The 22,237-nt window shown below is 39.5% G+C and overlaps 2 protein-coding genes across 2 annotated transcripts; one reads left to right on the forward strand and one right to left on the reverse strand.

The window, feature by feature from the left end:
* Positions 1–1,194: 1,194 nt before the first annotated feature.
* On the reverse strand, positions 1,195–13,838 carry LOC116421007 (hornerin-like). Its single transcript, XM_031949327.1, has 6 exons — positions 13,749–13,838; positions 12,684–12,740; positions 7,465–7,662; positions 6,660–7,393; positions 6,389–6,545; positions 1,195–5,401 (listed from the first exon to the last, which is right to left on the reverse strand). The coding sequence occupies exons 1-6, from the start codon at positions 13,836–13,838 to the stop codon at positions 5,390–5,392; spliced, it is 1,248 nt and encodes a 415-aa protein (XP_031805187.1). The 3' UTR covers positions 1,195–5,389.
* On the forward strand, positions 7,295–20,414 carry SLC2A8 (solute carrier family 2 member 8). The gene is made up of 10 exons (XM_031954323.1): positions 7,295–7,374; positions 7,491–7,653; positions 8,330–8,536; positions 12,660–12,759; positions 13,760–13,965; positions 15,986–16,129; positions 16,346–16,454; positions 17,891–18,064; positions 18,248–18,393; positions 19,691–20,414. The coding sequence occupies exons 1-10, from the start codon at positions 7,310–7,312 to the stop codon at positions 19,826–19,828; spliced, it is 1,452 nt and encodes a 483-aa protein (XP_031810183.1). The 5' UTR covers positions 7,295–7,309; the 3' UTR covers positions 19,829–20,414.
* The last annotated feature ends 1,823 nt before the right edge of the window (positions 20,415–22,237 follow it).

Here is a 22,237-nt window from a genome sequence, read left to right on the forward strand (position 1 = left end):
CATAACAAAAACATTTCCAGCCTAATAAGATGTGCAAGAGTTTGTATTCTCTTAGCAAAGCCCTTGAGATTCTAGGATAACCTTCATACCATACTAAGGTATTAGAAAAATCCTGTGGTAGAGGACTACAATATCAGACAGCATTTATTGAAGTTTACAGAATATCCCCAAAGTCTTAGTATAGTCCTAGACTTTTAACATCTTAAAGCTACAACAAGTCTTTGGGGAATACCCTGTATTATCTAGATTAAGAAATATAATAGTCCTCTATTATCTTGTGCTGCATCTAGAGGACTGTATTTTCAGTTTAGGGCATCATATTTTAAGAGAAATATTGACAAGATGTATGGCAGTCAGAATAAATTATTTAAAACCATGTCCTCTGAAGAATGGTCAAGGGAACTGAAAGGCAGAGGAAGGAACAAGAAAACTTCATTCAAATATATAAAGGATTTTCATATGGAAGAAGAAAGACACAGGCTTGTCCTAGGTTGGTCCAAAGGGCAGAAAAAATAACAAATGGAATGCAGCACTCAGCTCAAAATAAGGAAAAATTTTCTAACAATAAGAGCCTTAAATGAGAGCATCGAACTCTCCATCACTGGAAACATTCATGGAGAGTCTTGTTCTGCCACCTGACAAGGATGCTGCAAAATGGAGGCAGTAAATGGGAAGCAGCATCATGTCTTAGAGAAACCATAGACAGTTCTTGCTTTATACAAATTTACATTATGCATTTGAAATCAGAAAACCTGGGCTGAATCCCAACTTTGCTTACTTGCTGCATGAATTTGAATAAGTTATTTCCATTCCGAGATCTGGCCTTAACCTACCTACTGTTAAATTCCCCTACTCCATAAAATAAACACTCTCAGCCACTCTTTAATCACCATTCCCAAAATGTGCACTGTTTCCACATTGTTGAACTTTAATTCTTAAAGTGCCCCCCATATCCTAAACTCTGTCTATTAAAATCCAACCCAATTTTTCTTTAGTTCCAATGTCATCTCCTCAACAATGCATGACTTAATCCAGCCTGCTGATTCCTGCATCCTCTGTACCTTTAAAACTCTTATTTGTACTACTCATAAGGCACTTACTACTTACTGCCTGACATTATAAGTACTTCTGTTTGTGTCTTATTTCTCCTACTATATTTGAAACTTCTGAGGGCTGGTACCATTTTTGTATAACTTTTTATCTCTCAGTGCACTGCACACAGCCACCCATTAAATATTTTTTGAATGAGTGAATGAACATGATCTGATTCTGTAACTTTTTATTCTTCTAAGCTAAAGCAAAGAATTTCATGATAGCCTGCTATAGTCTTAGAAGCCATAGATTTATTTCCAGCCTTGAAATTTCACTGTGACAGTTTATCAGCACATTCATGAAGAATAATTTCTTTGATAGAGAGTTCTAGATATAGTAGTGTTTACATTTCCTTAAATGATGCATCAGAAAGCATCTTTCCAAGACTTCAAAAGATATTATAGTTAGAGATAGGAAGATTTGTCAAGTCAAATCTTTAAATAAATTCAGCCTCTCCATATCAGTATTGGAAGCTTCTTTATTGTCCTCCTGTCTCCACAGAATACTCATACATGGCTTTTCTACAGGCATTCTTCTCATGAGAAAATCCAGCAAAATTGTTAGCAGCCTTTATGAAGACTGATGTCTCAAGATAGCTTGGACTCATAGAAAGAACAAAAATGACCCCAGATTTAACAGGAATTTTCTGTTCTTTTCTTAGCTTTAGTTTCCTCATTTGTAAGATGTGGAAGATAATATACTTGGGCTACCTGCTTCACAGGACTTTTGTGAGCCAAGTGCTTTGTAAACCTTAAAGTGCCACAGAAATAACTTAAAATTGGTTAATCTACCAGTATTACAAATTCTTGGCATAATAAGGATTATTACTTCCATTGCTCTAGAACAAGGTTCCTTTACCTTTCTTGTGCAAGGGACCACTTGGGCAGTCCATGGTTTTAAATGCATAAAATAAAATAAATAAAATTACAAAGGAAACCAAACGTTAGTGAAAATAAATATACAATTTTTCATATACATGTTCACAGACTCCTGAAATCTAACATGAGGTCCAGACATCCCCAGGTGAGGAACTTTTGATATAACATGGCAGGGTTTACAAATCCTTTTCATCATATACATCCTATGAAATAATATAAAATATTTTCCTCATTTTCAGATGATGAAACTCTCATATGACTTACTCAACTTTAATTATGAATCTGAGGTTTGAATTACATCTTTTTAATCCCAAATTCATTACTATTTCTACTCTGTCACTCCCATCTACCTCACAATTATATTATAAAGAGCTAAACTCAATATCTGACTACTTCCCAGCTAAGACCACAGGCTATATCCACAATGTTCAATTAATATTTGTTGAAATGAATTCACTTTAGATATATGTCCAAGAGGTTTGGAAAAATCAAAAGCTCTAAAAAATATTTTTTTCCTCACAGTATTATTACCTTCAAAGAAGGAAGAAAGAAAGGGAGGGAGTAGTTGATTTAGATGGAGGCAAATTCAGTCAGATATTTTTCCTGTCCAGCTGGGTATTTTTTTTCTTGTATAAGAAGCTAAAAACTACCTGGTATTTCTCTAAATCTATTGAGATTGAAATAATATTAATGTCTGGGTTTATGTTTTTGTTTTTGGTTGGTTTTTTTTTTTTTTTGTATTTATATAGTTTATCCTTCCCTACTCTATTTGGTCACTCTAAGAATGCAGTTATTTTGACACTTGAATGTGTAGATTCAGCGGAAATTTATTTGGCATTAAAATGAATGTAGTTTGGTGGAAAAGGGATTAATTTGGAGTCCAAAGTGCTAGGTTTCTCTCCAAGTCAACTTCCCAACTTACTGGTTGAAAGCAAATCAGTTTCCTCATATGTGGAATACAGGCACATAGAGGACATTTGACTAGATGAAATTTAAGGTTTCTTCCACTTTTAAAGATCCTACAAATTAACTGACAGATGCCAGTAAATTGATCATGCTCTAAGAGAAATCGATCCAAATTGAAGTTTCCTCCTATATTTCAACATCCCCTACACTAATGAATCCCTAGTAATATTTCACAGGAATGGTTTGTATTTGGTATGCACTTGTTCACCTCCTGCATGCCTATTTCTTTAAATAAGGAAGAAAAAAACATAGACAGTTCTTGCTTTATAGAGATTTGAATTTATGTAAAGAATTTTGAACGAAATCCACATTAAAAAAAATAAAACAATCCTCTGTTAACTTTACTGTATAGTACTGTGCTTGCTGTCTCTCCTCTCTTACCCCTCAGCTCTGCACTCTTGGACTCCCATTCCCTACTCCCCCACCCCCCAAAACCTCCAAGTGAAAGCAGAAAAATAAACTTGCAGAAAGAACACTGCCACTTCTGCCAGGTTGGGAACTTAGCTTGAGACCTCCCTGTGCTAATCAAGAATCCCTATGCCCCAATCCACCTACCCATCCTCTTTTCTGCCCCCTCTTCGTGTCTGTTTTCCTTCTGTCTGTACTCTAGTTCCGAATGTTTGTCCCCTTTCCCTTGGTTCTGATCAGGCCCTCATAGGATTTCCCCTGGCCCTACTTATTTCTCCTCTTGCTCTGGATTCTGTCTCTGGCCTTCACTCTTCCTACCTCCCTTTTTCCTTCCCTTCTCCACTTCTACAGGCAAATTTGTATTATGTAAAAATCATTTTACACAGTGATCTGTGGAACTATCCACTTACATAAAGCAAGAACTGTTTGTATTTAGTCTTGACTTAGTAAATTTCAATAAGGCATTTAAATTCTAACTTTAAGTAATTTTGGGAAACAGGGCTCTGCATAGGGTCTCAAATGTGGAATCTTAGGTTTTAGAATCCAGGGTTTTGAGACACCATATTTTTAGGAAATATTTTGACAAACTAGAGTGTATCCAAAAGAAAGGCAACCAAGTTGGGGAAAAGACTTTAAATTGTGTTTCATAAGGATAGGTGAGAGGAACTGGGATTCCCATTTCATCTAGAAAAGAGCAGACTTAGCAAGAATATCATCACTGTCTTAGAGTACTTGAAAGGCTACCATGTGATTGGACTTGTTCTGTATAGGGCAAAACTAGAAGCTGTAACTGTAAGGGAGACTGATCTTTCTGTTGCTTAGAGTAGTCCAAAAGGAGAGTGGTTCCCCATCACTATAGTCTTCAAGTGAAATCCGAATGACTACTTCAATTCTGAGGTTCTGTGAAATAATCCAGTCATTTATTGTTTAGAGTTCTTAGAAGGTGAGGGTATGAGGGAGAGGAAAATGAAGGAGGTGCCTAAGTTCCACAGTTATATATGTTTTTTTGAGGCTATGATTAGTATTTCTGCATTGTTTTACTTGGAAGATCTGTAGTAAAGTGTAATAGACTGTGGTAAGAGAAATGACCAGATACCAGAGGACAAATTGAACATCCTTCTGGGCCTAGGTTAAAACCTCTAGGACTTGGATTTTCAGGATCATAATTTGCCTTTACTGCTAGGCCATCTACCACATTGCTACAAATGAGGCTGATATTGCAGCTGTAGGGGATTACTTGATTTCCCCAGAAGTCATTTGAACTAGGCAGTTTGATATTGATTTACTGACAATTTGGTCCAGACTCCTTTCAGTCCTGTTACGGACCTCTTAAGTTTCTAAAAGACTAAACATCTATCATATATATAAATAAACTGCAAATGCAAAAGTAGACAGTTCTGGCTACAGCAGCAGATTGGGAGTATTGCAGTTGTAGAATTCCAGACAGGCTTCCAATGGTACTAGGGTCTGGGAGGGTTCTAGGCTAAGGGTATAAAACTCAAATAAAAAAGGGGACCACCATTCCATACATAAGTATCTCTGTGGGCTACATATTGACTTAATTTTAAATGTGATGGTATCAGATTTATTGTATTTGTATTTTTTTTTCCCTACCAGGAAAAAAGCAACTGGCTCAGTCTCCCTACCTTTTAAAGGAGGCAGACAATCGGAAAGTGCAGGAAGGCTCATTGCTGAGTAAATTGGACTTGCTCAAAAACCTGATTATATATGTTAAATATTTTCCAATTACATTTTAATCTGGTTCTCCCTATAACTGGAGAGCATTGTGGGCCCCATAGGACATGTGGGTGTGACACTATCAAAATGCACCATCAGGAACCTGTAGGATCCTAGGCCAGGGAGATTGAAGTGTCTTGCATAAAGTCACACCAGTAGTAAATGCTAGAGGTAAGAGCTGTAGCCAGGCTCTTGACCCCAGAGACAATACTGTCTCTGTACCATGCTGCCACTCCCCTGGGCTCTGATCCTCGTTCTTGACTGAACTTGCTGTATGATCTTGAAAAATCATTTCCCTTTTCTGAGCCTCACGTTCTTATCTGTAAAATGAAAAGGTTAAGCTAGCTAATAACCACTTCTCTATAATATTTTACGTACATTATCTTTCTCAATCCTCACAACTCTGTGGGATATGTGCTACAAATATCATGGCTTTCCCTGCATCACATGGCTAGGGAATGAGGCAAAATTTGAACTCGGGCCTTCCTGATTTCCCCACCATGCTGCCTTACATGATCTCTAGCCCATTCCTACTTTAAATTCAATGAGTCTATAAATTCTACAACCCTTCCTAAAGTCTCTTCAAACTCCCAAGATTAAGGTTTGGCCTTAGTTCTTGCTGAGTGGGTGTAAAGACATCTGTAAGATTAGTTTGTATGTTACCTCCTAGAGCAAAATAGACTTTTTCTTTAAACAGACATTCCTCTGTCACCAGAATGGATGTAGGTGGTTCCTTCCCTAGTACAGCATTACTTAGAAAAGCAAGCCACAGAGAGCCAATTTCACTGTCCACTAAGAAAAGAAGGGGGCTAGAAGTGAAAGTAAACACGAATTCCTCGTAGATATTTACAACAGAATTTTGTGTGTATATTCATCCTTGCTGATCCTGCAGGAATTACTGTGAAAGTTTAAGCTGCTCTTGTTTGACATTCTATGACCTGCCACTGTCCTTGAGCATCCTTTAAAGATGTTCTTCTTTGATAAATGAACTCCCTTAAATGAAGCACCCATCGCACTTCTGTTTGAATTTTTTTTAGCGGATTTTCTTATGACACCCAGTTGGGAAGGCAGTGGCCACTCACAGCTAGCCCATTCCTATTACTTAACCTGTTACTTGAGCTCTTGCCTCCTCCAGGGCCTCCTTTCCCACACCTGTGTGACTCAGACCGCCGCAGCCCGGAACTCCCTGTGGGGCCCCCCCACGCCACGACCCTCCCCCCCTTTTTTGCTGTTAGAGAACTAGTCAATCCCAGCTCTTCCGCTCCTGGAAAGCTGTGCCACGTTGGGGAAGTCTCTTTTCCACAAACCTGCTGTTTCACTAGTGAGATGGAGGGGTTCGTTCTAGACGTTCGGTCCTTGCCAGCACTGGCCTCCTCCAATAGGTGGCGCGTTGAGCGGGGCAACAGCGCCGGCGCAACCAATTGCGTCTCCCTGCGAGAAGGGGACCCCTTTGAAGGAGGGCACCTGTGGCGGTGGGAGACGAGTTAAACATGAGATATCACGCAGGGCTCTTTCTCTGTGCGTTTTATTCCCCGGGCTGCCCTTCCCTGAGCCTTGTGCTGCCTAGCCCTTACTTACCACGCCTGCGCTGAGGGGCTGTGGCTCAGTTTCCCTCTGTGCTGTCTGTCTATCAAGGGACGAACCACCAAGTGTCTTAAATCCACTTTGTGCGCATTGTTTTTCGTGCCCAGTCCGTCTGTGCCGTGACTCCGTGTGTGGCCGCTCAGCTCCGTCGGCCGTGGCCGGGACGGCTCTCGTGTCTCTCCTCGCCCCGCTCCCGCCCCAGACCCCAAATAAAGTGTGGGATTTGATTGGCCCTCAGTGTTGGAGTCTGACTCTGTCCGCGCCTCCCACGCTGTCATCCCCGGGCCGTCAGCCGGCCCCCCCCCCCCCCCCGGGAGACACGAGCCCAAAGGCCGCACCTCCGCCCGCCCAGAACCCATCAGGTGGGCTCGAGCACCGCCCCCGTGGTGACCACGCCCCTTCCCCGGCCCTACACTGAGGAGGCGGGGTGCGACTCCGCCTCCTGTGCATGACCCCGCCCCACGCCTGCTTGGGCCTGCCGGGGCACGCGCTCCTCCCCCTTGCCACCCCGCCGGAGAGGTTCCGCCCCCACGCCGGGGCGCGGGGCTCCCGGGCCGGGGTCCGCCGGAGCAGTGGCCGAGCAGCCGCCGCGGCCTTAGCTCCCCGGTATTGTGGCTGCGGGAGGGAGCGGCTGCACTGACGCCATGGATGCCGAGGCCACTCAGCCGCTGCTGGGCCCAAGGACCAAAGCCGAGGAGCCGGGCCCGCGGTGAGCCGGGGCGGGGACGCTCCCAGAAGCCGGGCGGGGGGCGGGCAGGGGGGGCTAAGCCGGGCAGTCGCGGCCGCGGCGCGCCCCCACCCTCTCACCTGCTGCTGTCTCCGCAGCGTCCGCCGGCCGCGGGGGCTCTTCCTGGCAGCCTTCGCCGCCACCTTGGGCCCTCTCAGCTTTGGCTTCGTGCTGGGCTACAGCTCGCCGGCCATCCCGAGCCTGCGGCGGGTCGGACCTGCGCCCCTGCGACTGGACAATGACGAGGCCTCCTGGTTCGGGGTGAGACCGCTATCCTCAGACCAGCTCCCACCACCCCACACTGCACCCTCTCCGCCGGCCGCTGCTTTTTGTGCCCCTGGCCCCCTTCCCAGCTTCTCCCCAGGACCCCACCCCTGTTTTTCATCTTGCCTTCCCAGGATCTCTCCTTTCTCCAGGTTCCTCCCCCCAGTCTCCCTTACCCTGGCCCTGAACCACCCTCTCTCCTCCTAAGCCTCACCCTCCTGTGGCCGCCCCCAAGGGTTCCCTCTCTGAGCAGAGAGAGGCCCCATTGCCCAAATACATATCCTGGCGGGTCAGAAAGCTTAGACCGTCGGTTCGTGTCCTATATGTGCCGTGTATCTTCCTCCGCACCTAAAACAGAAGCCCTGCCCAGAGTTGGTTGTTGATAGAATCAGGTTTTCCATTTTTTTTTTTTAAACATGTGAATCAGCTCTGGTAACAGAGGCTGAAATTATCTGAATCCAAACGGAATAAGAAGAAAGATAAACCTGCATCCGAGTCTTAATGTGCGTTCTAAAGCGCAATGTTGTTATTTTTGACTTACTACTATTGGGCATTATGTCTTTCTTTCATTTCCCTACCCAGACATTACTCTTCCCATGCCTCACTCTTTGGATATGGAATAATGATTTAAATGGTTTACGCTGCTGTGCTGCTTTTGTCCTCTTTTGAGTAGTCCCTGGTAACTCTTGGGGCTGCTGCAGGTGGTATACTAGGTGGCTGGTTGTTAGACCAGGCTGGAAGGAAACTGTCCCTGATGCTCAGCACAGTGCCCTTTGTTGGTGGCTTCACCCTGATCATTGGATCCCAGAACGTATGGATGCTGTATGGAGGTCGAATTCTGACTGGCCTGGCAAGCGGGATTGCTTCTCTTGTTGTCCCAGTAAGTCACATGTTAATTCGAACATCTAAAATGGTTCCCTGAGAAAAAAAAGAAAAGAAAACCTTTTCCCCTTGGAGGTGAAGTTGTGGAGAATTTCTGCTTCCCGGGACCGTTTCAAAGGCCAAACTAGTTAAATAGATAATAACAAGAAATTGCTATCTGGAAAACACTTAGATTTGTCACAGGAATAAAGATTTTAAAACACTCATGCCCTTGAAAAGTCTGGCAAATGAAATTGATGATATATGGGAAAGGATTGTGGCCCAGTTTAGTCTGGTTCTCACCGTCAGGTGACCTAGACTTGGAAAGAATCACACTGTCATCTCAGATACTTTAAAACTATCTGTTCATATGTATCACATGAAAGATCGTTAAGATAGCAAGATTTTCTGGTTCTCAAGCAGAACCACCTGTCCTTAGTCTCATTCTGGTCGAGTTTAAAGAATCTTATGCTGAACTAAACTTGTAAAAGTTTCCAAGAATAAAACATAGGTCATCATTTTAGAGTTGAAAAGGGGAATTTTGAGATCATGTCACCAAAGGGTGAGCAAAGTATGAAGACCAGGCCCTGGTTGTTTGTTTTTATTCCTACCTGGTTTTGTGAAGACACAAGCTAAGAATGATTGTTTAAATGACTTTTTTTTTTAAAGTGTTACTGTTTTTAAAAATGTAAAAAGTATTCTTAGCCCCCTGGCTGAACACCCCCTGGATCTGGTTACTTCTGACGATAGTTTGTGAACCCCTTCTCTAGTTCAGTCCCTTTTATTTTACAAGTGAGGAAAACTAGGGCTGGGAGACATATTCACCTGCCTGGACTTGTACAACTAGTGACTGACTAAGCTACCATTTGAACCCAGGTCTTCTGACTCAAAATCTTGGTACCACAACCAGCTACTTCTTCCCGCAAACTTGATTTTAATGAAAATGAATACTGAACATATTCGTTCTCAGGCTTTCTTGTCCACTGATATCTCCTTAAGGATTATAGGGTGGGATTCATAGGTTTGTTTTGGCCTGAAACTGTGGTTTCTTAATCATTAGTGATAAAGAGTTCCCTCTACCTGCTCAAATCAGATTAGCAACTAACTATTCTAGATAGTTGCCTGGAGGTACCAGAAAGGTTAAATGATAATTAGCAAACCAGATTTAACACATACCTCTAGATATGAAATTAGGGGGAGAAATTGGAGTTTGAAGTCTGCCTCAATATCCTCATCTGTAAAATGAAGATAATAATACCTACTACACAGAGTTGTTGTGAAGATAAAATGAGACAGTGTTTGTAAAGTACTTTGCAAATATTAAATCTTGATATAATATTAGATATTACTTACTATTACTTTCTTTTCCTTGTCTTCTGGGAAAATTATCTTAAAAAATGCAGAGTTTACACAAATTAAATCACAATCTGAATTCAACTTGATTTTTCTTCCCAGGATAAAAGTGCCTTCTAGTTTAGTTGGCAATCTTCAAAAATTTGAAGGGTTATCAAATGAAAGAAAAATTATTCAATTTGTTCTCCTATATCTCAGAGAACAAAACTAGGAAGAACAGATAAGTTTTAGAAAGGAGACTTTCATCTTATTGTTAGAAAAAAAGTTCCTGATTAGTTATCTAAAAGTGAAATAAATTTCACCTATAAATGAAATTGGAAGGTAGGCAGCTAGATGGTATAATGAAGAGAGTATGTGCCTTACAATCGCAAAAATCTGGGTTTGAAGTCAGCCTGGGACATTTACTAGCTGTATGGTTGTGGGCAAGTCAATTGACTTCTGCCTGCCTTCATGTCTTCATTTGTAAAATGAGGATGTAGCACTTACCTTATAGAGTTGCTATTAAGAATCAAATGAGTTAACATAAATATAAAGCATTTTATAAAACTTAAAGCTTTATATACACACTAAGTTGTTGTTTTTATTATTGTTATCATTATTTGTGGATTCTGCCCAATGGAGATCTTCAAGAAAAGACTGTATGACCATTTACTAATGATGTCATAGAGGGGAATTCTTGGATTCTTGGTCATTTTAGGTTGAATAGATCAATCAATCAACACTTATTTATTGAGCACCTATATATATGCCAGGCACTATGCCAAGTGATGAGAATATAAAGAAAGGCTGAACAAAATTTCTGCTTCAGGGAGCTTACATTCTAATGGGAAAGGCAATATGCAAATGATTTTGTGGTTCCTTGAATTCATTCCTTCTAACTAGTTCTTTTATGATTCTGGCATAATTTTAATGTATTTTCTACGGTTGAGATGGGGCTTCATATGTACCTATTACTGAGTATGCTTTTAAAGCAGTGGGATGTTATCTTTTTAATTTAATTTTATTTTTTGCTGAGGCAATTGGGGTTAAGTAACTTGCCCAGGGTCACACAGCTAGGAAGTGTTAAGTGTATGAGAACAAATTTGAACTCAAGTCTTCCTGACTTCAGGGCTGGTGCCCTATCCACTGCGTCATCTAATTGTCTTGATGTTATCTTTTTTAGATGAATTTTATAATTACCGCAAAAAAACCCAAACCTGTTAACTTGGTTATTTTATGTACAAATGTTAACTGAATTAGCAAATTGGTGCATATAAGCAATACAACTACTATTTAAAAGTTTGTTGTTGTTTTTTTAAAGAACTTGGGCCAAAATTTGTTTAAAGCAAAAAGCTGAGTAAGTAAATACTTAAAACAGCAGACTTTCCAGAAGGGGGGAAAAATCAAAACACTAAACTTTTACATTTAATCTGAATTTTTACATTTTTCCATCATTTAAGTCTAGATAATCGGCAAAACAGTAAAGAAAGCTCTGCTTTGTAGTGTTTGCCGATTTCTTGAGATTGAAAATTTAATGATCAGCTTTCATCAATTTGAGCTGACTCCAGGACACTCCTGCTTATCCCCACAGGGCTTCAAAAAAGAAAGTGTCCTAATATTGTTTCTCAGCAACTACTCAAGAAGAGAAATAGATTTGGGGGCTTGGAGGGGAAGAGTGTTTATTGGTTTGTTTTCCTCATTTTCTCATGGAACCTACCCTTGGTTGATGCTTAATAAGTTGAGATAGTCTTTATTTCTTAAGAGGAAGGATAGTAAGAAAATAAGTTTATATGTTAATTTCTTTTAAAAACAAGCTAGCAACAATAATCTTTTTGTTAGAAGTTATTATTCCAATATTATTCCTTTTTTAAAGATTTAACTTTTAGAAACCTATGTGATGGAGTGTAATCTTCTGGCCCATAACAATTCAGTTCAGAGGATTCATGATGAAACATGCTACTGATGTCCCAGAAAGAGACCTGAGAATTCAATGCCAAATGACGCCTATTTGTTTTGGACATAGCCAATATAAAAATTTGTTTTTCTTGATTGTACATGTTTGTAACAGGATTTTGTTTTGCTTATTTTCTTATTGAGATGAGGAGAAAGAATAAAGTAATATAGTAAAATTAAATTTCAAAAATAAAATGTTTTAAAAATAAGAACTGATGTGATTACTGGGCATGACAATATCAGTATGTGATGCTGATAAGCCCTGCTGCTAGAGAGGCTGAAGCTGTTGGATATCTTGCCTTTGGGAGTTCTAGCATTAGGTTAAAAGGTAATGTTAGAGAAGAACCCCCCAAAAATTTTTTTTAATTCAATGAATCATTTTTCAAATAGGAAAAAAAAATAGGCTAGGAATTTTAGAAAGAAATACGGACAGGTGATTGTATTAATATATTAAATTTAATATTTAGTTTTTCAAAAACTTTCAAAGACAAAGTTTTTCAAATACATAGAGATTCATGGTTTTCTATCTAGTCTTTCTATTTATATATAAAGATATGTTAGTTGGGGGCAGCTAGGTGGCTCAGTGGATAGAGCACCAGCCCTGAAGTCAGTAGGACCTGAGTTCAAATCTGATCTCAGACACTTAATACTTCCTAGCTGGGTGACCCTGGGCAAGTCACTTAAACCCAATTGCCTCAGCAAAAAAAAAAAAAAAAAAAAAAAAGGCGAGTTGATGCTTGTTAAGTTGAATAAGAATGAACAAAAATTTAAAGGAACCTATGAATGCAAATTAAATTCAAATTTCTACCTATTTTACATTAGTATTATTCACTTTTAATGCTTTATGGGATACATAGGTATATATAGCTGAAATAGCTTACCCAGAAATCCGAGGACTGCTTGGCTCTTGTGTGCAGCTGATGGTTGTCATTGGGATCCTTGGAGCATATGTTGCAGGTACAGTTTTCTGGACTTTAGCCATGACAAAGCCTTAAATTTAAGTGGTGGTATTCTTTTCAAAATGCTTATGATACAGCAATGATACAGTGGTATCATTTAGCAACAACTCCAGTATCCATAGAGCATTAAGCTTTATACTGTGCTTCATTCCACTGAGAATTAAGTGACATTTTAAGACCATAGGATGTCAAGCTGGGAATACCTTGGTCATCATTTATTCCATTTCTCTCATAGAGACTCATAGTGCTAAAAAGAACTTACTTGGGATCCTAAAAACAATAAATGTCAGAGCCCAAACTAAAGTTGGGAATTCTGATGACGAGTTTCTGGATTTTTTTCTATTATATACACAATGGTTCTCAGCTACTGAGAAAGTTGGTTATTGCATAGCTTGTCCATGAATGGCAGAGCTGGATATATGGTGAGAGTTTTTGTCTTCCATTCTAGCACTCTTTCAGCACTACTACACTGATCCTTAGAACAATCTAGTGAAGTTGGAAGGGCAGGTATTCCCCATTTTACAAATAAAGAAACTTAAGTTTCAGACCCTGGACTAAAAATTCATGACTAAAAATTCCCAAGTCCTGTCTTTTTCCACTATACCACCTTATCTGTACTATGCTGAGGGATGGTTAGATTTTGTGGACTGAAGGTAGTAGGTGATTGCTGTGGGCTTACTAAGGAAAGAAACTAAATATCCCATTTCTCTTTTGTGTGAGGGTTAAAGGAATTAACTAGAAAAGTCAGGTCAGGATTGTATGAAAGCCTTTTTAGGGAGGTGAAGAGGGAAGTGCAGTTTGGAAGCAGTCAGGATTAAGTGACTTGCCTGGGGTCACACAGTTAAGTGTTTGAGACTAGATTAGAACTCAGGGCCTCCTGCCTCAGTAGTGTGTCCACCTACCTGCTCCATGGATTGTATGGTATTCATGGAATTGTCCTCGGAAGCCTTCTTTATGCCTTCTCTTATCCTATTCTCCCTTCTCCACTTTCTCCACAGGGCTGGGCCTAGACTGGTGCTGGCTCGCTGTGCTGGGCTGCGTCCCACCTTTCTTCATGCTGCTGCTCATGTGTTTCATGCCTGAAACTCCAAGGTTTCTGCTGATTAAGCATAAGCAGCAAGAAGCAATAGCTGCAATGAGATTTCTGTGGGGGATAGACCAGGAACAGGAAGTAGAAGAGAAGGAATACAGTCATGAGGATCAGGTAAGGAGGTGGACATTTATACTTTGTTTCTGGGTAGCAATAAAAAGTTTCATCCTAACAGCTTCTCTTTCCATAGCACATTAAGATTGACAAAACACTTTTCTATACAACTTTACCCTATAAGGTAAGTAATGCAAGTATCAATTATCATTGTCCCCATTTGATAAAGAAAGTGTTTATAGCTGGGATGCAAACCAAGAACTTCTCTCTAAAAAGTCCAGTGACTCTTCACTATGCTGTCACACCATGCAGACTTTTACAAAATGTATCGGAAGTGGAAGAGACTTTAGATATTGTCCAGTCCATCCCTATTTTACACATGAAGAAATTGACATCCATAGAGGTCCAGAGACTTGGGCAGTGTCATAGAGGGGTGTGACTGGGTTCAAATCCTGGAGTTACTCCTTGTCAACAACAATAAGGAGTAACTCTGAGATTTGAACCTAGTCACACCCACCCCCCAATGACACAGTGTATTTGCCACCAGCATGTATGGGTATGTGTAAATAATGCTACTGAAATGACCGTCTTTTCCTTTGTTCATGATAAATCCTCTCCCTGCCCATTACCTGCTGTGGAAGTTTCAGATACTCTAACAGTTGGTCTGCAGGGATGATTAATGAGGCCTCCTCACCCTATACTTTCTGACCAAAACTAGCAGAGCTTTGGGGACCAAAGAATGGTTGATTAAGCTATCTCTGTAATTATAATGCTGAGTGAATGCTTCATTAATATTTATTCATTTGGTTTAAACATCACTAACCAAAAAGCCCGGGACATGAATTCAGAAGGAGTCAGATCATGGAAGCTGCTAAAAACAGGAAATCTTCATCTGTCAGAGGCCAGGTTTGCCAGACACATGGCAGAAATAGTTTTCATAAAGCTTTTGTACAGACTTACCCTTTACTAATCGTGCCTTTTATGGGTATAAAAATTGCTGGTTTTCTCCAAAGCACTTTCACAAACACCTTTTCCATTAGCTCCTTTGAGAGAGGAAGGGAAGATGGAGATTACCATTACATTGCATTTGATTTGGGAGGGGCCTCAAAGACTGTTCGAGCCCATCCATGCCTGAACAAAGACTCCTCAGCAAATGGTCTGTCACTCAGCCTTGTCTTGAAGCCCTTCAATGAATGGGGAATTCATACTAATTACCTCATAAGACAACCAGTTCAGTTTTGGAACAGCTCTAATTGTAAAAAAGCTTTCTATCTAGCTGAAATTTTCATTCTCATAACTTTCTCATGTTGCTCTCTAGGGTGAATAGGTTTCATCCCTCTTCCATTTGGCAGTCCTTCTAACACCTGTAAAAAGTCTTATTTTCTCCAGACTAAACATCCCCAATTCCTTCAATGGATAGATACTCATGGCATGGTCATCAGTCCATCAGTGTCTTTCTTGTAACAGAACACAATATTCCAGATGGGATCTGAGCAGAATGGGTGAGGAAACGGCAACAAAAATATTATGGTGTTTTTTCTACCATATGTGCTTTATCGACTTGGTTTTAGCCACATTCTAATATCTAATGCTTTCTCCTTTTGTGACTCTTCTACCCCCCAGGGGGAAAAAAATGTGACAGACCATATAATTTAGTGGAAAAACTACTTTGCCTCCTTCCATGGGAGTCTTTAGAGTCAGCATGGATTGTGGCTCCACCAGTTTCCAAATATGACTGACAACTCTTTTCATTCTTTCTATCCTCAGTTTCTTTATCCTTTTTTCTTTCAGAGTACTGAAATAGATGGTCTTCCAACAGTTGTGTCAAACTTAGAAACGGGGCCATTAATTCCTAGAAAAGGATCACTGCAAGCTACAAATTGACTTAGTTTCAAAATATAATTCTAACTACTTCTTATTTTATTTGTATGTATTTTATTAAGTTTTTCCCAGTTACATCAGGTACACTCAGGAGTGTTGTAAGCTGCATCTTTGACACCTCTGGTCTTCAAGAGCCCTTCCAAATCTAAGATTCCTTTTTTGAACATAAATTAATTGAAAATGCCTATTTCTGAAACAGGGATTTCATCTGGCAAGGTTGAAGAATCCAGCCATTTACAAGCCATTTCTCATTGGTGTGTTGCTGATGGCTTTCCAACAGTTCTCAGGGATCAATGCAATGATGTTTTATGCAGAGACAATTTTTGAACAAGCCAACTTTAAGGTACAAGTTGACACTTTCAAAGTGACCTTACGTTTCTATGAGCTTGGTTGATTTATTATAATGTTTTTCTAAAATATCCTTGTTGGTCAGTGGAAGTGGTACTTGTGCCAGGTTCCTGAATACTCTAAAATATTACATCTTTGTTCTGGAACTCTCTCTCCAAATTTGTTCTTTCTTGGAGATGTTAATGCTCTGGATCCTCTGTCTTCTGCCCAGGACAGTAGCCTTGCCTCAGTCATTGTGGGGGTCTTGCAGGTGGTCTTTACTGCCATAGCTGCCCTTATCATGGACAAAGCCGGCCGGAAACTACTCCTGGTGATATCAGGTGAGATGAACACAATCCCAGACCTTACCAGCATTTTCAAGGAAATGAAATAGTTTGCACTACAGTTCTCAGAATACTTGATATCTTGGTCTCTGGACCAGTGTCTGCATGTTTGACTCATAGTCAAAGGGAACTAACTGCCCAGTCTTGTAGACTCAAGACTTCCAGCACCTTTCTCATTTATGCTTACAGTCCCTGTCCTCAGAGAGAAAAGATCTTGCTACAGCCACCTTAGGGATAAAGAAAGTGGGACAATTTATGTTTCAATGGCTCTAAACAAAGCATTCTTTGCACTTGTTTGGCTCCTCAGAATAGTACAATAATAGTCAATAATCAATACAACATTTATTAAAAAATTTAAAAAGCAAGTTCACAGATTCCAGGTTAAGAATACCTACTTTAAGATTTTCCAAACTGAATAAGGTATAAGAAATCCCAAAAGATCTGAACTGATCCTGATTAATGGGTTGGTTACAAGGCAACTAGAAAATTCAGTAGAGCAAGCCCTGGGCCTGTAGTTAGGAAGATTTGAATTTGACCTCAGATGCTTAATAGCTGTCTGAGCCTGGGCAAGTCACTTTACCTTTGTCTGTTTTGATTTCCTCAACTTTAAAATGGGGATATCTTCCAGCATGGTTGTGTGGATCAAATGAGATGATATTTGTAAAACACAAAACACAGTGTCTGGAACAAAAGAGATGCAATATAAATACTTGTTTCCTTCCTAATTAGTAAGTCCAAGCATCTCATAGCATCAAAGGAAATAATAGTAGTTTGCATTTTTATAGTGATTTAAGATTTCAGAGCATTTTCCTTACAGTAATCTATGAAGTAAGTACTGTAAGTATTAACCTCCTTTTTTAAAATGAGCATACTAAAACTTGGATATCATACCCATCCCTGTTTCTTCCTCTCTGGGGGAGAAAAGCATTTAACAGCTGTTCTGCACTGCATCCCACCCCAACAAATTTGAAGATGCTTGTTTGATTAGCTTAAAATGTTTTGTCACACAGGGATTTTTCCTTGAAGCTATCTGGCCCAAGAATAGAGACCATCTCTTTAATACAAGGGTTGGTAATACAAGGCGCACCCCACCTGTACCTTGTGAACCAGGACATTGAAAAGTTCTCATAATTCCCTTTCCCATACCAACCCTGATCAGGGAGTGATAGAGAGAGCTCAGTCAGATGATCATCTAATCAACAGCTGCTTTTCAGAATTTTATCTGAATTTTAGACTTTACTCTTCTTGAAGCAACAATTATAGCTTAATATTTAATATATATACATAAAACCACAAGAAAAAAAAAACAAAAAGTATTTTTTAAAAGTCTCTGCTGGAATCTTTCTCTGTCAGGGCTTTATTTTTTTGTTTTTTTAAAGAGCCTCTGCCTTAGACCCAGGCTTCTGCTATTGATTGTTCTCTTCCTCCTGCAGGTAGTATCATGGCCCTGAGCTGCATGATGTTTGGTATCTACTTTAAAATTTCTCTTCCAAGTCCTAACAACTCTTCAAATCCTGACCTACTCACATACTTGAATCCAGAGTCTGTACAAGCCAGCTCTGGACTGCCATGGCTAGCGGTATTTAGCATGGGATTCTTCCTCATAGGTGAGTTGTCAGATGGTTCTCTCAGGCTCCAAATTCCATCCTGACTCTCACCCATCTTTTCCCCATACAGACTCCAGTGCCATCTAAACATTCTTCATGACCTGCTATGAAAAAAAAAATTCATCCGCCCCAGCCAACTTTATGCTACAGTTTTTGTAATTTTCTATTTGTTTGCCATTTCAGGTTTTTCTCTAGGTTGGGGTCCCATCCCCTGGCTGCTGATGTCAGAAATATTTCCCCTCCAAGTCAAGGGGCTGGCCAGTGGCGTTTGTGTGCTTTCCAGTTGGATCATGGCCTTTCTGGTGACAAAAGAATTCAGCAGTCTCATGGTAGGAGCTTCCTGTGACTCGGGAGTGGACTTTTACCTCTTCTTCTGTTTGGGGGGGAAAAAAACATTTTAAAGTATCCATGTTCTATAGTAGATTATTGTGGTTTCCAAGGGCAGCAAATGTAATGTCATGTGTATGTGACACAGAACCCAACCATAATCACGAGACAGTAGAAAGATAGTCTCAAGGAACAAGAATGTCAAGAGTGGGAGGGGGAGGGGTGAGCAAGGGGAAAATGCTTGTTCTGCACCTTAGCTTTGTAATCTTTTGCAACTCTTCTCACTTGTAGCAGTGCACTGTGGCCCCTTATCTAAGTTTGTATTTGGAATTTAGGAGGCATTTTTTATGTAATATTATAGTTAGACTCCCTAGGCCATTTACAAAAACCTGGTCACCTTTTAATGTAACTGAAATATTCTTAAGTGCATTCTTCTACATTCTGGGTAGGTAGCAGCAATAGCTGTTTATAGTGAAGAGAAGCAGTTTATAAGCTTTGAAGTGCTAGATGAATGTGAGGTATTATCTTTTTTTTTTTTTTAATCATCATTGAGTTCACTGTCATAATTGTCATAGGTAACTGGGCCCTTACCACTGAATTGTAACCATCTGATTAATCCCTTGATTCCCCATCACATTCCTTATAACCTTATTTTCTAGCATTTGAAATCTCTGACTTACTCATTTCCTTCTTTCACAGGGTTAAGCGACTTTCTTCTACCTATGACTTTAATGCCATCCTTTCCTATCTTCTTCCAGCTTCATTCCCTCATTCCCATGTATTTTCAGTTTCTTCCTCTCCTGGATTTGCCCTTCTACCTACTACTGCTTGTTCTAAACAATAAAAAACCCCTCAAATTTTTGCTACCTTCTACTCAAATTTTCTTCTTTCCTCCCTTTGATTGCCCAAATCCTAGAAGGTAAAAAGTCATCAACTGTGAAGTTACTTTCCAGGGTTTGTGTGTCTCTGATCATTTCCCTTATATAAACCACTTTCCTAAACAGTAAAGGGCAACTGCGTCTCTCTAACTCCCTTCTGTCTTCTATTACTTAGTTAGAATTCTTCAGACTCACTTTGAATCAGCAGGTATTACCTGCCTGGTATGTGCAGACATGTCTCTCAGAAAGGACAGTCACAGCCTGCAGGGAAGAAATTTCTTACTAAGGATAGTGCCATCTTAATAGATTTCTAATTTTAGCCAGGGAAAGGTATTGAACTTTCTTACCTCCTCCTGCTTAAGAGTTTAATTTGTTGGACCTAGTTTTCTTTTTAAACTACAAGTTTTTCTTTTGTTTGCAGGATATTCTGACTCCATATGGAACTTTCTGGCTTTTCTCTGCCTTCTGTGTCCTCAGTGTCGTTTTCACATTACTCTATGTTCCTGAAACAAAAGGAAAGACTTTAGAGCAAATTGAAGCTCATTTTCAAGGAAGGTGATGACAACCTTCTGATTTTGTGTCCTTGCCAAGCAAGGGAAGACTGATCCTAATGAAAGAATGGTGATTTGAAAATGGAGTTCTTCTGTATCTCCCAAGAAGCATAATCTCTCTCCAGAACTCTCGAGCCTTAGGTGGAACTGAAAGAACCAATACAGAATACATGTAAAAACAAGTTTTTAATTGCTGCTAAATCTAGTCAGGTTTTTTTTTTTGTTTTTTGTTTTTTGTTTTTTTCCAAATCATCTCCACAGTGCCCCAAGTGCTCTCATTCTTGAGAGATTTTAGCCAAGTTATATGGGATGGATCTATTCCCATTTAATTCCAGGTTAAATTGGCATGAGGGGGATAAAAAAAAAAAAACCTACAGCAATCTTAAAACCTCAGCACTGGTCTCTTTCATACAGGTATTTTTCCTTTGAAAAGAAAGCGATGAAACTCAATTATTATATCCATCGCCCTTTATCAGACTAGCAAAGATATTTAGAAATTGATTCCTGTCCAAATAATTTTTATCTTTGACAATAATCTAATGAAGAACTGTGTTTTCCTCAAATAAAAATTTTATTCTAAAAATCAAGTGTAAGCACTGTATTTCATATTGACTTCATGGGATATGGTAAAAAAAAAAAAAATAAGGAAGTTGTGGGAAAGATACCTTCCCAAAATACCAGGTAAATCTACTGTGTCACCTGAGGCAGCCCTTTGAATAATACTTACTGTTGTTAATGATATCTCTAAAATTGGTCCACTGATTCTAATTCTGCTTTCTGGAGCCAAGCAAAATCAGTCAGGAAGAGACATTAGAAGAGCAGGAAATAGAGGAAGAGGAGAGGACACATGCAAGGGTATGGCCTGACAATGGAAATAGAGACTCTGATCCTAAAAAAAATAAGGGGAAATATCCTCAGAATCCAAGGTGGTTCAAAGTTATGGTGGAGCAAAGGCGATGATGACAAAGTAGAGAAACAGGGATAAGAAATTAAGTAAGGGAATGTTTCAATCTTTCTATAAGATGATATATGATTGAATAATAGGCTTTGAAAATTGGGTGACTTCAATATCTACTTGCCAAAATTTTTCCTTTTTTTGGAAATAAAGGGGTTGTTGAAAGGGTCACATAAAAATTCAGGAAAATGATATAAGGTGACCACAACAGTAAATTGGAAACATCAGAATAAGATATGTAGATGCCACTTGGAGGTTCTTGGGCACAGCCCTGAGCTAGGAAAGCTATTTTTGAAAAATCAATTCTCAGTATATCTCCAAACAGAAACTGACTACTTAATGCAATCAGACAGTTCTGGACTTCTCAGAGATAAAAGTAATTAAACACATAGGTCACAGAGACCTGTTTCTGTTATTTTAGTCCTCAAAGCTCAGTTAGTAGAGTCAACAGTGATGACAGCCAGTGAGAATCAGTTACCAGACTTCCCAAGGTTTACATTTTTTCATTCTTAGATAAGCTATTTCCTTGGGAAAGTTAGGCTACCTTGATTCAACTCCTTTTAAAAGGGGAAAAAATGTATTTTATCTGGAAAGTCTTATACATTTCACCAGATTATTACTGAACGTTTTGGTCATCTAAAAGGGACACCCTCTGACAAAATTTTATTATAATGCTTTCCTAAATTAAAGTCATATTTCTCTCACCCTATATCCAATAGGAACTATATTAAGTTTTTTTTGTTTTTTTTTTTTTTTAATAGCCTTTTATTTACAGGATATATACATGGGTAACTTTACAGCATTAACGATTGCCAAACCTCTTGTTCCAATTTTTCACCTCTTACCCCCCCCACCCCCTCCCCTAAATGGCAGGATGACCAGTAGATGTTAAATATATTAAAATATAAGTTAGATACATAATAAGTATACATGACCAAAACATTATTTTGCTGTACAAAAAGAATCAGACTCTGAATTATTGTACAATTAGCTTGTGAAGGAAATCAAAAATGCAGGTGTGCATAAATATAGGGATTGGGAATTCAATGTAATGGTTTTTAGTCATCTCCCAGAGTTCTTTTTCTGGATATAGCTAGTTCAGTTCATTACTGCTCCATTGGAAATGATTTGGTTGATCTCGTTGCTGAGGATGGCCTGATCCATCAGAACTGGTCATCATCTAGTATTGTTGTTGAAGTATATAATGATCTCCTGGTCCTGCTCATTTCACTCAGCATCAGTTCTATATTAAGTTTTAATAATGTTTGTCATTGTAAAAGATTCATAAAAAGTGATGATACTTTGAAAAACTTAAAACTATTTACATCAATTCAGCTCTAGGGTTGTTTAGTCATTTCAATCATGTTCAGCTTTCTGTGACCCCATTTGAAGTTTTATTGGCAGAAATACTGGAACGGTTTGCCATTTCCTCCTCCAGCTCATTTTACAGATGAGGAATCTG

This window comes from Sarcophilus harrisii, chromosome 2, assembly GCF_902635505.1.
Source record: "Sarcophilus harrisii chromosome 2, mSarHar1.11, whole genome shotgun sequence".
Classification (NCBI taxonomy): domain Eukaryota; kingdom Metazoa; phylum Chordata; class Mammalia; order Dasyuromorphia; family Dasyuridae; genus Sarcophilus; species Sarcophilus harrisii.

Excerpts from the sequence above, each read along its gene's own strand:
- SLC2A8 (XM_031954323.1), top strand. The coding sequence starts at position 7,310 with ATGGATGCCGAGGCCACTCAGCCGCTGCTGGGCCCAAGGACCAAAGCC. Across the intron at positions 12,760-13,759 it reads CCTTGGAGCATATGTTGCAG|GGCTGGGCCTAGACTGGTGC; the intron begins GTACAGTTTTCT and ends CTTTCTCCACAG. Across the intron at positions 16,130-16,345 it reads TTGAACAAGCCAACTTTAAG|GACAGTAGCCTTGCCTCAGT; the intron begins GTACAAGTTGAC and ends TCTTCTGCCCAG.
- LOC116421007 (XM_031949327.1), bottom strand. The coding sequence starts at position 13,838 with ATGAAACACATGAGCAGCAGCATGAAGAAAGGTGGGACGCAGCCCAGC. Across the intron at positions 12,741-13,748 it reads GGCCCAGCCCTGTGGAGAAA|GATCCCAATGACAACCATCA; the intron begins GTGGAGAAGGGA and ends ATATGCTCCAAG. Across the intron at positions 6,546-6,659 it reads AGCCCCTCAGCGCAGGCGTG|GTGCCCTCCTTCAAAGGGGT; the intron begins GTAAGTAAGGGC and ends CCACCGCCACAG.